Source organism: Aulonocara sp. 'chitande type north' Nkhata Bay, linkage group LG6 (assembly GCF_057382095.1).
Source record: "Aulonocara sp. 'chitande type north' Nkhata Bay isolate Kocher_YH1m ecotype deep benthic linkage group LG6, A_spYH_male_GT1.1, whole genome shotgun sequence".
Taxonomy (NCBI): domain Eukaryota; kingdom Metazoa; phylum Chordata; class Actinopteri; order Cichliformes; family Cichlidae; genus Aulonocara; species Aulonocara sp. 'chitande type north' Nkhata Bay.
This window is the reverse complement of record NC_141349.1, coordinates 9,996,222-10,012,075: the sequence shown is the minus strand read 5'-3', so window position 1 is coordinate 10,012,075 and position 15,854 is coordinate 9,996,222. Positions and strand designations below refer to the sequence as shown.

General features: G+C 39.9%; 1 protein-coding gene across 1 annotated transcript; it reads right to left on the bottom strand.

The window, feature by feature from the left end:
• Window positions 1-3,790: 3,790 nt before the first annotated feature.
• LOC147327240 (uncharacterized) lies at window positions 3,791-6,190 on the bottom strand. The gene is made up of 2 exons (XM_086297488.1): window positions 6,139-6,190; window positions 3,791-5,023 (listed from the first exon to the last, which is right to left on the bottom strand). The coding sequence occupies exons 1-2, from the start codon at window positions 6,188-6,190 to the stop codon at window positions 4,161-4,163; spliced, it is 915 nt and encodes a 304-aa protein (XP_086153614.1). The 3' UTR covers window positions 3,791-4,160.
• Window positions 6,191-15,854: the final 9,664 nt, after the last annotated feature.

The window sequence follows — 15,854 nt, the reverse complement described above, 5'->3', positions numbered from 1 at the left end:
AACAAACCATCCAAACTGTTACTTTATTAGTAAAGAGATGTTGCAGATATTTGTACTGAAATTGTATTTTGCTTCATTTCTAATGTGTTCAAAGTAAAAACAAGCTTTTCCTGTGAGCTCAGACCATTTTATTTCTTTCTGCTGCATTTCTGCATAAAATACAAATCTGCATCATTTTTTAAAAAAGTGCTTTAAGCTGAACTAATTGTCCCTTTTTTCTAGAACCTGGTGAATCACCCTCTCTTCACTGTGCAGAGACTGAGGTTGTCAGCTGTACAGAGCTCAATGATATTTTACTGAAAAAATTCCCCGAGGTCCACCGAGTCAGGAGCTATCAGCACTGGTTCTGTGGACAAAGTCCTGGGAAAGATATATGTCGAGTGAGTTTGCATGATCCCTCAGCTCACAGCTGCATTTATTAAACATTCAAAATACAGAAAGATTTTATAAACCTGGGAAACTGTATTTCTGTCTTGCAGGGAGACTCTGGTGGAGGAGTGGTTCATAATGGCAGGATTTATGGGGTCTCTTCTTTTGTGGGAGATCCAGACTTTGTATGCAGAGCACCGGCTGCCTTCATGGACCTCTGTGATCCTGAGTATGCAGATTGGATCAGGAAAACTATCAACCCATAAAAAGCTGTGAGGTGTGGATAACTGTAAACAAGCTGAAATAAATAATCTTTTAGAGTTTAGCTTTGGTTTCTTTTATTCTCTTTGATATAAGCAGTAGAGGGTTTCAGAATTTCTGTGTTATTTGCCAAAAGACGTTTTTTCAGCTGCACCCACACACAGTTTCTTTAGATAACTTCAACTGCAGAAAGTAAAAACTCAGCATTAAGTTTCAAATGCAGTTTTAAAGATAATGATAATATGGTGGCCCTGAAGAAAACACCCGTCAATAGAAAAAGCTGCAAAATCCTGCAAAATGTAACAGAAGTTGAATAAAACACAACGGAAATAGAAAAAAATGCAACAAGGCTGAAAAACTGAACAAACAAACAAAAAACAAACACAAATTACAACAGAAATAATAACAACGATATAAAAAAAAATAAAGTAGAAAAAAAACGTTCTCATCCTAAAACTTGGTGACAAAGTGGAATATGGTAAGGAAACACTCACTTAAGTGCTGTCATTACTCAAAGGTTCCTGATAATCATGCATGAAGTGATTTCTGGAGGGGAATGAAACTTAACTGAACTGCTCCCTGTGACATTTTGACCTGTCAAACGCAGGCGTAACTCCTGTTATTCATCGTTGTATTGCAGGTCTGCTGTGCACGACGTCTGTGAATCTGACTAATTTGGTACAGATGAAGGAATAAGACTGCTCAGATGCTTTGGGTGTCACGTAATGATCCCTCAGGTTTGGGTGTCTTTGGTGCCCTTTGATTTCAATCTACCTGCACATTGAACAGAAATCCTGCCATGACAGAACACACTAATGCCTTTTCAAGGGAGAACCGATCCGAATCGGAGCTGTCAGCCCCAAGTTCTCTGCAGTCATCAAATCAAGCATAATCTGGTTTGAACAGGCTCCCTGCCTCACTGCAAAAGCCTTTTTACCAGCTGCTGTTTGACAAATTGCAAAGCCTCTGAAGAGACTTTAGAAAGGGGGAAAAAGGATACGACGAAAAAGCTGAACAAAAAGCTATCCATGCACTGTTTAACATTTCACTTGGAGCTTATTGACTGTATTCTATCTGTGGATTGCATTATAGCTTCTCTGAGAGCTTTGCTCCCTGAAGATTTTATGATCTGTGAACGCTGAGTCTCTCTTGTGGCTGTAAACCAGTCTGCTCAGCATGGCACTGCATGGCAGAGTTTCTCTCCATTTTTTTGAATCACCTTTGCTCAGTTGTGCTCCTAACTGATCTCCTGAGTTTGGCTGTATTCCTGGACTTTGCCCTTTAGTTACTCTTCAGTCTCTTTGACACACAGGCTGCCAAATTTGAAATAACATTTTTAGTTTTGGAAAAAGAAGAGCGTGTCTAGCAAATTCTTGCACATCCTTGTTCTTAAATAGCACTTTTCTACTCAAGCACTCAAAGTACTTTATACACCTCATTCACCCATTCATACAAGCACTTTTCTGTACCTAAGTTCTTTCTATCTAACATTCATACTCTGATGGACACATGAAAGAGCAGTTTGGGGTTCAGTATCGTGTCCAAGGATACTTTGAGATACAGATCAGATCAGTCCCTAAGGACCCCAAAGCGCTTCACACTACATTCAGTCATTCACCAATTCACACACTGGTGATGGCAAGCTACATTGTAGCCACAGCTGCCCTGGGGCACACTGACAGAAGCAAAAGTTGAGTTAAATCTGATTTATGTTCATTAATGCCCCTCACACTGTAACTTAAAGTAATAAATCGGTCACTGATTAATTACAGAAGTACGTCTGTGAGCATAAAGATTTAAGCCTTGGACCATCAGGATAAAATGTGGTTGGGAAACTTAACAAGCTTTGATAAAACTTCATCAGTAGCTCAAGCAAGACCTCAAAACCTTCGATCACCACGGGTGGTTAGCAGACTGTGGTTGTACCATGCAGCCTAACAACATGCAGTAAATTGCAGGTTAAAGCAGTCTGCTTACACATTGTTAAACGAGGGAAGGGAACTAATGTGGCTGTCACATTACCCTTTTGTCCCATTTCATCCCAGGACTTGATTCAATTGCTGCTCACTTTCTACAATACTTAAAACTGATCAGTAGGACCTGAAACTGCAAACATTCAAACATTCAGGCCAACAATCAGTTGGTGAACATATTAATCTACTACAATTAGCAAAAATGAATAAATAAACAGAAGAAAGTTAGAGTGATATCAGAGTCATGCAAGTTTTTGACCAGCAGGTTAAACTCATGCAAATTAGCTTCATCCAGGCTCATGAAAACACTGTCCTGCTTATAAACAGCAGATCATTTGTGTCAGTGTCAGGATGGTTTATATTTGAGCTTTTAGTTCACACAGAACAATTTTTATTAATTGTTTTTAGCGATTACAAAAGTCTGTGAATCCCCAAATTGTTCAGTTGTTCTCTTTGCTCCCCATGAGGTCACTTTCACCATGTGACAAAAACAACACCCCACTCTACACACTCGGGCCACCAGCAACTTTATAAATCCTCAATAAAAAGCTGACAGGTTGCAATGATGTTCCAAAGAACTTATTAAGAAAACAACTAAATACACAGAAAATGTTATGAAAATTGGTTTATTTTATATCTCATAGTTTTAAATGATGCAATAAAAATATGTATAAAACATCACAAACTGTAATATTTTACAAATGCTTACGTCCTGCTGATGCAATGGAGACATCTTCCAGTGACAGTCTTCATCAGTGTGAGTGTGAGGAGGATCCTAAACCCACCGACACAGAAGTGCATGTTCACAACTCCCTCTGTGCAGGCGGGGTCAGGACCCTCCTCACCTAGGGTGAGGAGGGTTGGTGCTGTGGCCAGTCAGGTATGAAGTGCTGAGAGTGGATCTTTGGTCCTCTGTGCAGCTCTGTCCACTCTCAGCTGCCCTGCAAAGTAATAACACAAGAAAGACGTCATTTTAACACAAAACAGCATTTTCATTGTTGGTAGCTGCAGTATGTTGTTAAAAAGCAATTTTAAACCCAACGTATACACATGAAAAATATAAATAAAGCTAAACCTACAGTGCTGCTGACATAGGATGATGATTTATACCAACTATTGGAAGAATTTTGTCTTCAATACAGTTTGTTGTCAATGTGAGGTGATAACTTACATAGTTGGAACACAGCACCACTCTCCCGTTTTTCACTTGGTCATCCATCCTTCTCATCGGGTTGGTCGGGGTAAGGCTGTCTTCTGGGTGGGGTGTTTGCTCCATCTTGGATGTTGAGTGTCTGAAGTGTTGAATTCTTAGCCACAGGCTATATCTTATGTAAAAACAAGAGACTACAGTCAGTTCACTGCATCATTTTTAAACCTTTTCTACTTATTTGTGTTGAGATTAAGTACAGACTTACCTTTGTCCTGCATGGTGAATTAGGGCTTGGGAAAAACATATATTATTCAAGAAAAAAACAATACATTTCACATGTGCAAGTCAGATGTTCTTATATCTGTAAAAACACAAAGGCAAAGTTTAAAAACACATTCTAACATAAACTAATCAGAGTCACTGTCATCAAGGGAAAGGTTAAAAAGCCTCTCCCAGAAACATCTGACTCCAAAACTACCTGAGGATGTTGAAGGGGCATCAAACTGGTCACTCACCTTGCACCTCTTTGCACTTACCTCTTCGGTGCAGATGTCTTCTCTGCTTCTCTTTTCTGAGGAAGGAGCAGCAGAGGGAGCAGAAGAGGAAGGAGCAGCAGAGGGAGCAGCTGAGGGAGGAGCAGCTGAGGAAGAAGCAGCAGAGGGAGCAGAAGAGGAAGGAGCAGCAGAGGGAGCAGAAGAGGAAGAAGCAGCAGAGGGAGCAGCAGAGAGAGCAGCAGAGAGAGCAGCTGAGGAAGAAGCAGCAGAGGGAGCAGCAGAGGGAGCAGCAGAGGGAGCAGCTGAGGGAGGAGCAGCTGGCGGATCACCAACTGGGGCAACAACTCGAGGGAAGAGTGGGGCATTGGCCTGGCCGAAAGGCGGCATGGCGATGGGGGCAGCACCTGGAGCAATAGGACGTTGCCAATCGTGCCAAAACGGCTCTGGAGGGTGCTCCCGGATGAGAGGGGAATCATCTCTCTCATCCATGGTGTCATACCCAGAGTCATCGCTAAGCCAATCCCCCCACTCTTCTGAGTCGTTCCAGTCAGATGAACTGTCAGTCTGTTCACTCACCTCTTCATCATCTACAGGTAAGTAGGGGCGGTACTCACCATACTCACCTTGCTGTTCACCGACATCTGCATCTGATGCTTCATGAGAAGAAGGTGAGGGTGAGAGAGGGATAAAATACTCACCATACTCACCTTCGCTGATACGCTGGGTATCAGTGTCCTGAGCTTCTGCAGGGCGTTCAACCACATAGTCAAGACGCCCTGTGAGGAAACAATTTTAAAATAACATTAGGAATGTAATATATATATATACACAAAGCTATATATATATATACATAAGCTATAATATATATATATATATATATATATATATATATATATATATATATATATATATATATATATATACACAAAGCTATATATATATATACATAAGCTATAATATATACATATATAAGCTATAATATATACACACATATATATATATATATATATATATATATATATATATATATATATATATATATATATATATATATATATATATATATATATATATATATATATATTTATTTATTTATTTATTTTTTAAAATAAAAACACAACCTCCTTGGCAAGAGTAAGAATTGCACACACAAAGCTCTGCAGGTATGTCTGAAAATGATGGTCAAGTCAAAAACAAACAAACAGAAACTCTTAACCCAGAATCCACATTTTTAGAAATGTGCACAAGGACTGTATCTGCCATAAGGACAGGTACATCTAATCTGTGGTAAACATGCTATCCCTGTGTAAATATCCCTGTGTACAATATCTCTCTCTGCTATCTAATAAGGTTAAAAGCATTACCGTAACAGAAGATAGGTCTTAATGCCATTATTACTACTGTTTTCATATTCTTTTGATATTATTTTATTTGCATTTTTTTATCTTTGTGTTTTGCAGCAGAGAAAAAATATAGTTTATGTCAATAAAGCCTTTGATCCGGAGAAGAAAAGGATGTCAGGAGGGGACCTGGATCTGTGTGTTTACGCCTGCGTGTTCTGACCCCGCCATGACATCTTGAAGATGCCGTTACCACAGAAACTGATTTTTGGGCATTTTACAAATTTTAGTCCATTAAGCTATTTTTAACCATTTCATTTTAAAGAAAAGTGTCAAATTTGAAGCCTTCAAGTCAAAGTAACACCTTTTTTCATATTCATACATCAGTCGTTAATAATTTCTACACCTCTCCCGGAAAATTTAAAACATACAAACAATTTACGGGAAACAATCTTGAATACACATATTTGATCACGTTAAAACTTGATATTCACACTGGAACTTGTTAAATTATTACAGTAATTTACATTTAAAGAAATTTTCAAACGTACCTGCAGCGAAGTCCAGGTGACAGTCGGGGAGTCCGGGTCCACGGCGAGCCATCTTCAAACTTGAAAAACAAAAACAAGTACAAACGATCGACAGATGAAGTACTTGTTATGCGTTCAAGTTATATCCGCTTCCAGTAAAATGTTTTGCAAAACTTAGCTTTCCACAGGCTGAGGTTGGAGCAGGTCGAAACAAGTCCACGAGCAAGTGTAAACAGACGTTTGGAACCTTGTGAAGCATTTATATACCCTCAGCGGCCATGGTTACGGTTGTCAACGTGTACACGTGCACGTGATAGAACTATCCGGTTGTTCAGTCTGACCTCACTAGCCGTGTCTGGGTCTAAACTCCGCTGCAGGTCCATATATCAAACGATCACTATGGCATTACTGAGAGTTGAAAAACTGTCTAAAGTCTTTCATTTTTAATAAAATGATCAGCGTTCTGCTCTACCAGGTGTAACAATTGAGTTTAACATCCAGGCATCCATGAAAACGGAATTTATGACATTTAACAGAGTTAGAAGTTAGCAGGGCGTTAGCTCGCTAGCTTCTATCTAAATACAATATAGCATGTCCTGACTGCAGGGTTTTGGAAACAAATTCAAACGTACAGCTCTGCTATCACTTCCAGCATAAATGAAGACAGAAAACTAAACAGCAGTGACGTTTGTAGGGTTACTGAAGTTTGGCTAGCTGGTATATAATGATGTGCTACGTGACCGCTAGCGACACAGCTATGTTAGCATAATATAAACAAGCTAACTTTTTTCCACTCCATAAACGTTAATGTGAGTGTTCTCGGTGATCAGGAACAAATGTAATCGCATGGCAGGATGCTGAGATAATCCATCCACAATACGAGGTTAGTCATTCATATACTGCTGCATGGGCTGGGCTGTAGTTACATACTAAGGTTTTAAAAACTGAGCTTAAATAAATGATTAGCGGTAATAAAAGCCGAGGGAGGTCAACAGTGATCACTGACTGTTTTAGGAGCTTTTTGAGATCAAATAGAAGAAAATACATAACATTAAACATGTTAACAATACAAAAGCCATATTAAACGCAGACTACTTTAGACCCGGAAGTAGGATTCGTGCGTCACCACTGAACAGCTAAATTCGTAGGAATGTTTTAGCTTATTATTTGGATAACCACCGTCATTACAATAAATTAAATTTGTAGTCATTTAAAACACACAGGCCTACAATCAGCTGGCCTATATAAAAAACAAAAACAAAATTTGAACACAGTGCTGAGCTGCATCTCAAATTAATCTTCCAGCTCTCAGCTGACATGTACCAGAGCCCGATTGATGGATCAGTTGATCAGGATCATTGGCCTGATATAGGTCTATCATAGTGACATGGCTCTTAATCAGTAGGGTTATATGTTTCCCAATATGATATATTTTTCAAAGAACATAATGTGGATTGATTTTATTTGTTAGCTGTATGGGCAGCATTTTTGTGTATGTGATCCCTTTTCTTAAATTACATTTGCTATATACACATATTTTGCTCTCTTAGTATTTTTAGAACCTGACTAATACTGAAAACTTTAGGGTGATACTGATAAAAAGGAGTTAAAAATTTAGATACTGATACATTGGTCGATACTCTTTTTACAGATAGTATACAGATTACAGAACTTAGAATGTATACAGAAATTCATGTTTTTTGCAATGATCGTTCAAAATTGGTTTACATTTGTAAATAAATACAGCAATATATCTGCAAGATTTGACCAAATTCACCACTCTTTTATACTATGCTAAACAATCAAAGATTAGCTCATGTCTAGTTGAATGATGTTTTAAAAATGTGTTTTCCTGTAGTGTTAATCACAGTGATGTTATGAAGTAATGTATGAACCTGACGTATGATAATATTTATCTCTACAGAGGAAACATCCATCGAAGATTGAGCAGTACAATATCACTGTGGCATCAACATCTCGTCAGCGAAAGACCACAGCCACACCAAACAAGCTCTCAGCAAATACACAAGCCAAGTTACCAGACCTGATGTTGAGAGCTGCAAACAAACATGTTCCACAAGCAACTGTTGACATGCTTGTCATCAATTTCACATGTGAGGGTCTACAGCCATTTGCAGTGCTAGAACAGCCATCTTTCAAAGAATTGGTTACCACATTACAACCTCAAGCCAAAGTCATCTCCAGACCCACTGTCCGTGCCAGAATCTGTGAAGCTGCTGATCACATGAAGATGACTTTGGTTGCAGCATTGGATAAAGTCAAATTGGTTGCTACCACTACTGATTGTTGGTCAGCTCATCAGAAAAATTACCTTGGAGTCACATGCCATTGGAGGAAGAGTCCCTGGAAAGAAGATCTGCAGCACCAGCATGCAAAAGATTGAGAGGGTCTCACACATTTGACATGCTTGCTGGTGCGCTTGATGATATCCATTGCCAATACAAGATTAGAGGCAAAGTTGTAAGAACCACAACTGATAGTGGATCCAACTTTGTCAAGGCCTTCCACATGTTTGGGGCACAAAATGATGCAGATGAAGCTGAAGATGAAGCAGACCCAGAAACTCTTGACCTGACTGACCATATTGACTACCATGAGGCAAGTGCAATTCTTGATGAAGACTCTGGTTTGGAGTATCAACTCCCGCCTCATCAGCGATGTGCATGTCACCTGCTAAACCTTGTGGCAACATCTGATGCTGCCCTAGCAGAGAGCATGAATGAAACCTACAAGAGGCTCTCCCGTGCAACCTTTGCAAAATGCCAGGCCATTTGGAACAAAACTCATTTGGCTAATGAAGTGGTAGAGGACAAGTGTGAACTACAGATCATTCGTCCCAATGCAACAAAGTGGAATTCAGCCAACCTTGCCATTGAAAGGATAATACGCATCATTGATGAGAAGGGTGAAAATGCCATCAGGAGCATTTGTGAGGAGTTCAAGGTGAAAGTGTGAGTAAAATTGGACACCTACCAATATGGTTGCAAATTTTGTGAATTTTCCTTAATGGATGGTTAAAAACGTGAGCAGACTCTTAATATTAAATCAGAAGATCCCTATTATAGTCATGGTGGGTTTTGTTGTTGTGTCTTACAGGTTGAGTCCTGCAGAAGTTGCATTCCTTAGGGAGTACTGTACCACCATGAAGCCACTGGTGAAAGCTTCAAACATTCTTCAGTCTGAGTCCACTTCCTTTATGGGATGGCTCCTGCCAGTAATCCAACAACTACTGTCCAAACTTAGCAGGCTGGAGACATCAAGCAAGACATGCGTGCCACTCATCAGAGCCCTGCAAAATGGCCTTCAAAAGCGTTTTGGAGCGATGATGGAGGATCCAGAGTTGGCTGCAGCTGCAGTCCTCTTATCCAAGTTCAAGACTTCCTGGACTGACAGAGCAGATGTAACAGAGGCTGGTAAGGATTCATGTGATCCCATTTTTTTGTATTTTTACATTTGAACACATGCTTAAGTGAGTATTTCACCTAATACATTGTAAGTTATTGATGGTCTGTCCTGAATACTAAACAACAGAGCATGAGAGTGAGGATCAGCAAAGAGAGTCATCTGATGAAGATGAATTCTTCTCCAGACCAATCTCCAGAAGGCTCCAAAGTGCAGTTGAGCTTGATGGTTACCTTGCTTGTGCCACAGACACCATGGAGCTGCTGCACTCCTTCTCAGGTATCAAAAACCTCTCTCTTAAACTGAACACAGCTCTGCCTGCTTTTCTCTTGTTTGTTTATCACACATTTCGAGCCAGAAAGAGGAAACCAGCGGTGGTCGCTCTAAACAACAACAGCAGGTTAAAGCTTGATCAGCTGCTGTTAGAATTAATTTAATATTGCTTTCTAGTATCAGCTGATGTTGGCTGGAGCCACAGCTGTAACAGCTGCTGGTCATTGATATCGGTTTGGATATGTGGTGAGAGGGAAACGTGAAGATGAAACCAGCAGATGTCCTTACTGAATCATCAGAGCTGAACAGGTGATGGAGAAACAGGTTTACCTTTTAGGTGACATGGATGAGTTGAAGGGAAGTTATGAACTGTTTCTAAGAGACAAATAACATCAGGATCCTTTTCTACTGACAGCTGGTAACTGTGCAGGGACGGGTCTAGCAAAGTTTTGCAAGGGGACAGGTAACCATATACATGCACTGTTCATACAGGGAGTGCAGAATTATTAGGCAAGTTGTATTTTTGAGGAATAATTTTATTATTGAACAACAACCATGTTCTCAATGAACCCAAAAAACTCATTAATATCAAAGCTGAATGTTTTTGGAAGTAGTTTTTAGTTTTAGCTATTTTAGGGGGATATCTGTGTGTGCAGGTGACTATTACTGTGCATAATTATTAGGCAACTTAACAAAAAACAAATATATACCCATTTCAATTATTTATTTTTACCAGTGAAACCAATATAACATTTCCACATTCACAAATATACATTTCTGACATTCAAAAACAAAAACAAATCAGCGACCAATATAGCCACCTTTCTTTGCAAGGACACTCAAAAGCCTGCCATCCATGGATTCTGTCAGTGTTTTGATCTGTTCACCATCAACATTGCGTGCAGCAGCAACCACAGCCTCCCAGACACTGTTCAGAGAGGTGTACTGTTTTCCCTCCTTGTAAATCTCACATTTGATGATGGACCACAGGTTCTCAATGGGGTTCAGATCAGGCGAACAAGGTGGCCATGTCATTAGTTTTTCTTCTTTTATACCCTTTCTTGCCAGCCACGCTGTGGAGTACTTGGACGCGTGTGATGGAGCATTGTCCTGCATGGAAATCATGTTTTTCTTGAAGGATGCAGACTTCTTCCTGTACCACTGCTTGAAGAAGGTGTCTTCCAGAAACTGGCAGTAGGACTGGGAGTTGAGCTTGACTCCATCCTCAACCCGAAAAGGCCCCACAAGCTCATCTTTGATGATACCAGCCCAAACCAGTACTCCACCTCCACCTTGCTGGCGTCTGAGTCGGACTGGAGCTCTCTGCCCTTTACCAATCCAGCCACGGGCCCATCCATCTGGCCCATCAAGACTCACTCTCATTTCATCAGTCCATAAAACCTTAGAAAAATCAGTCTTGAGATATTTCTTGGCCCAGTCTTGACGTTTCAGCTTGTGTGTCTTATTCAGTGGTGGTCGTCTTTCAGCCTTTCTTACCTTGGCCATGTCTCTGAGTATTGCACACCTTGTGCTTTTGGGCACTCCAGTGATGTTGCAGCTCTGAAATATGGCCAAACTGGTGGCAAGTGGCATCTTGGCAGCTGCACGCTTGACTTTTCTCAGTTCATGGGCAGTTATTTTGCGCCTTGGTTTTTCCACACGCTTCTTGCGACCCTGTTGACTATTTTGAATGAAATGCTTGATTGTTCGATGATCACGCTTCAGAAGCTTTGCAATTTTGAGACTGCTGCATCCCTCTGCAAGATATCTCACCATTTTTGACTTTTCTGAGCCTGTCAAGTCCTTCTTTTGACCCATTTTGCCAAAGGAAGGGACGTTGCCTAATAATTATGCACACCTGATATAGGGTGTTGATGTCATTAGACCACACCCCTTCTCATTACAGAGATTCACATCACCTAATATGCTTAATTGGTAGTAGGCTTTCGAGCCTATACAGCTTGGAGTAAGACAACATGCATGAAGAGGATGATGTGGACAAAATACTCATTTGCCTAATAATTCTGCACTCCCTGTAAGATTGGGGAAACCTGCAGTCAGCTGAGACTGAAGAAGTCAATTGGATGAGTGACGAAACGTTTTTCCCACAAAACGTAAAGTCCAGATGAACAGAATCAACTTTTGGAGATACTATATAGCTCATGCTAACATCACATCTTCACATTTTTCTTTTTAGAGGTAACAATAACTTTGCATTCTCGCTACTCACCATGCTCTAAAACAGGTATATGTTAGCAATGACAACATTTAACAAATGTTTTTAAAATTCTAGCCGTGCTAATTAGCCTTAGGATTGGTTGAGGTCTGTGAAAGCCTTTGGAACAAAATCAGTCTTGTAAAGCTCACTATTTTCCAGCTGAGCCTATAGCACATTTGTTAAAGTCAGTCCGGATTGTACAGCTTCTAATCAGAAACAATTAAAGTTTGTTTCTTTTTTTTCTGCTCATCAATCTTTTTCTGTAACCAGGATACCTGGAAAGTCTTAAATAACTCATGTTAAAATGTTGCAGTGCTGTAGAGTGGGGTCATGTTAACAATCCATTCAAACTTGTGGTCTTCAAGGTCAACTTTAAGATTTATTGGTTGAAAATTGACAAAAAGCTTTAGAACTTAGAAACTATCATTCCTACAACTGTGCTGTGTATATGTCACAACATATAGCAGGAACCTATAAAGGTAACTGACCTTTGACCTCTCCTTCAAGAAGGTACATGTAATGTCCACAGTGATTAGACATACTTAATAAAACAGTGTGGGGCACAGAGTATTGTTGTGCATCAGTGTGGAACATGTCAGTAACACTGAGGGTTACACACACTTTGCCAGGTACACCTGTTCACCTGCTCGTTAAACACAAATGTCTAGTGAACCAATCAGACGTCAGCAAATTAAAGTATTTAAGCATACAGACATGTTCATGATGACCTGCTGAAGGTCAAAGCAAGTATCAGAATGGGGGAAAGAGATTGCGTGGTTGTTGGTGCCAGATGGGCTGGTCTGAGTATTTCAGAAACTGCTCATCCAATGAGCTCACAAAATTACCTCCACAGTTTACAGACTGTAGTGGCAATCCAACCAGCAAAAGGCCACCTGAGGGAATTTGAGGTATTTCCAACTCATCCTGGTGATGAGGTCAAACACAACCAGTACTTTTAACACTTTATCAATTATTTACCAATTTAAAAAACAACTTGTGGTAACTTATTTTTTAATTTTGCTGCAGACAAGTTGAATGAATGCTTACTGGATCTAGAACACCATTTAGATCATAACAGCTCCTGATCAGGATGAATTTCATTTTCAAATCAAATTTCATGTCGCAGTTTCACAATTTTGTAACATATTATTTCAAAGCTTGCTTATGGGCTTGTTTTGGAGCAGACCAACAGTCAGGCTCGTCTTCACCCTTACTGTCAGACTCTGAATTGATGGTTCTGCTATATCTCACCTGGCTGAGTGGGGACACATGTACTAAAGGTTAGAGTTCCCACTGCAGGAGCTTGGGTTTGAGTCTGCCCTCGACCGTTTCCTGTGTGCCATACCGCCTCACTCTCTCCCCACCTTCCTGCCTCATGTTCTGAAATCTCTTCCTCTCCATCATCTTTGAGTTTCTTTGAGTGGAGCTTCTTTTGCAGCTGTGACAAAATATAGAACGGTTTCTGCAACCAGGGGAGTAAAATGTGCTGCAGTGTGAGGGCGCACAGGTGTAGGTGTGGAATTTTACATATAAATATTATAGTTTACTTCATGCACAAGAAATGTAAACATTTAATCTAACCCACTTTTCATCAACTACATAACCTTTATTGGAGAGTACATTCATAAATTGTGTGTATCACACACACAAACACACATCCACTAAACTCTCTCGTTTTATATCTCTCCCTCTCTCTGGTGAATGATGGAAGTTTGGTGGACTGTGTGGTTTGTCTGGCTGAAAGTTGTGTTTTTTTTATGTGTGGCGTGTTGTGAGGCTGATGATGAGTTAGTGTAATTGTGTATGGTGTTGTTAGTGTAGTTTATGTGGCGTTAGTGGTTTTTCCTGGATGCAGAGCAGGTCAGTATGCCGTGGACTTTTACACCACCATGTTAGGGATGGAGTAAAGTAACAAAGCTTGCGTGGAGAAGCTGCTGCAGGGGCTTCCTCAGCTGAGCTCTGAGGACAGAGCTGTCCTGGATGCTAACTTTTCTTTGGAGGAGATTAGTGCTGCTGCTGGTCAGCTGGCTCCTGCACAGGGTGGGCTGCCTGCAGACTTCTGTAAAAGACTGTTACTGGCATCGAGTCATCATGTGGGGCTCTCTCTTCTCCCTAAAAAACAGAGATTTGTCTCTGCTTAGAACTGGAGACGTGGCTCTGTTATGCACAGATTACTAACTTCCTTCAAAGGTACTGGCCACCAGGCCGAAACACTTTGTGAAATGAATCACTCACAGAGATCAGTCGTACTGTGTACCACACAGCTCTAATGTGAACAAGAGTTTTCTCATGAGAGACTTGGTAGTTATTTGTAAATTTCACAGTTTGATGTTGGAATAATTTCTTTAGATTAAGAGAAAGTGTTTGATAGGACTGACAATCTTTTTTGTTTTTCCATTATGAGAAGTTTTGCTTTTTGGAGGTGGATTTTTGTCACTTTTGGGGCTGTTGTATCAGGCGGCTTTCTGTTTTGTAAAAGTGGATGATGGGCTGAGCTGCCCAGTGTAAGTTTGGAGAGGATCTAACTGGAATGTCCTGTTTCTGGAATATATATTGATATTGGTATATTTGTTAGAAATGTAATCTTTGTTGAATGTTTTAAGAGATAAATAAGCAAAGTTATCTGGATTTATGTTGCCAGGTTTATGTCGGAGGCCTCTGCTGGTGTTGTCATTGTTTTTCTGTTTTCATTACAGATCAGAGTGATGTGGACTTTCTCAAAAGATGTTTAGATTTGTATGAGAACCTTCAGCAAAGGTGAGCTGGTGAAAAAATATGGTGTAACAGGTTTGTTGGTGGTCATATAGACTTTTTTTTTTTTTTTAGGAAAAGAAGAGTCTCGGAGGTTGCCATGGAGACGGTCTGTGTCAGACTGTCTAAACCAAAAATGGATGCTGTACATACACTGATAAATGTCATTTCTGGAGTGGCCAGATTGAAATCCAGAGAAAACTATGCTAGAGGTGAAAGGTCAAACGTTGGTCATCATGTTGAGATTTTTTTAATACCACAGACTGACAAAGAAAAGTGAAATTTGTGAATTTTAAAGGTGCAAGATGTGCTGTGTTCAGTTGCAGGGCCTTGCCTTTTATTTCATTTGTCTTTGGTTTTTATTTGTGCTCTTGTAATTATTTTGTGATAAAACTTTTTCTATTTTGAGATCAAGATTCAAGTGGAAATCTTTGTGTGTCTGTCTCTCTCCCTTGGTTTCTGTAGAGGTACAGTGTGGGGGCGCCTGGATAAATGTTAAACAGAAGCTAGATGTAGTGTTCCTCCACTGTCCATTAAGGATATGAGGAAAAGAAATGGTCAAGAACAAAGTGTATGGTGTATTTATAAAAGAAAATGGCTTTTAAATTGTATACCAAAACCACCACCAGAAAGTCAACTACAACTTGTTACATAATCATCATGACTGTTGTATCAGTTTAACAGTTTATGGGTTGACTTCTTTCAGTTCATTCACTGTTTACATCATGAAGGAAAAAGAAGGCAACAGGCTGAGAAATGAAGCTGTTGTGTGTCTTTGTGGCCACACGGGGGCAGTGCTGCATAAATAGTAGAATCTCTTCCTGGACACTTTTTCTAGACCTCTTTTTAAATGACTAATAAAGACAACAACAAAATGAATTACATCAGGATCTGATATGGTTTTGTTTTTTTGTTGAGCTTTATATATTTCAGAATGCCTAGAGTTTGTTTGTTTCCCATGTTTTGTGATACAGAACATCTCCTCTCAGACGGCTGTTGTCTCATAATGGGTCATTACCTGGTCTGATGGGGTGTTTGTTCCATTTATAAATCAAGTGATTGATTTGTGAAA

Coding starts and splice junctions, on each gene's coding strand:
- LOC147327240 (XM_086297488.1), bottom strand. CDS start 6,190: ATGGCTCGCCGTGGACCCGGACTCCCCGACTGTCACCTGGACTTCGCT. Junction 5,024..6,138: donor TCACCTGGACTTCGCTGCAG/GTACGTTTGAAA, acceptor GTTTCCTCACAG/GGCGTCTTGACTATGTGGTT.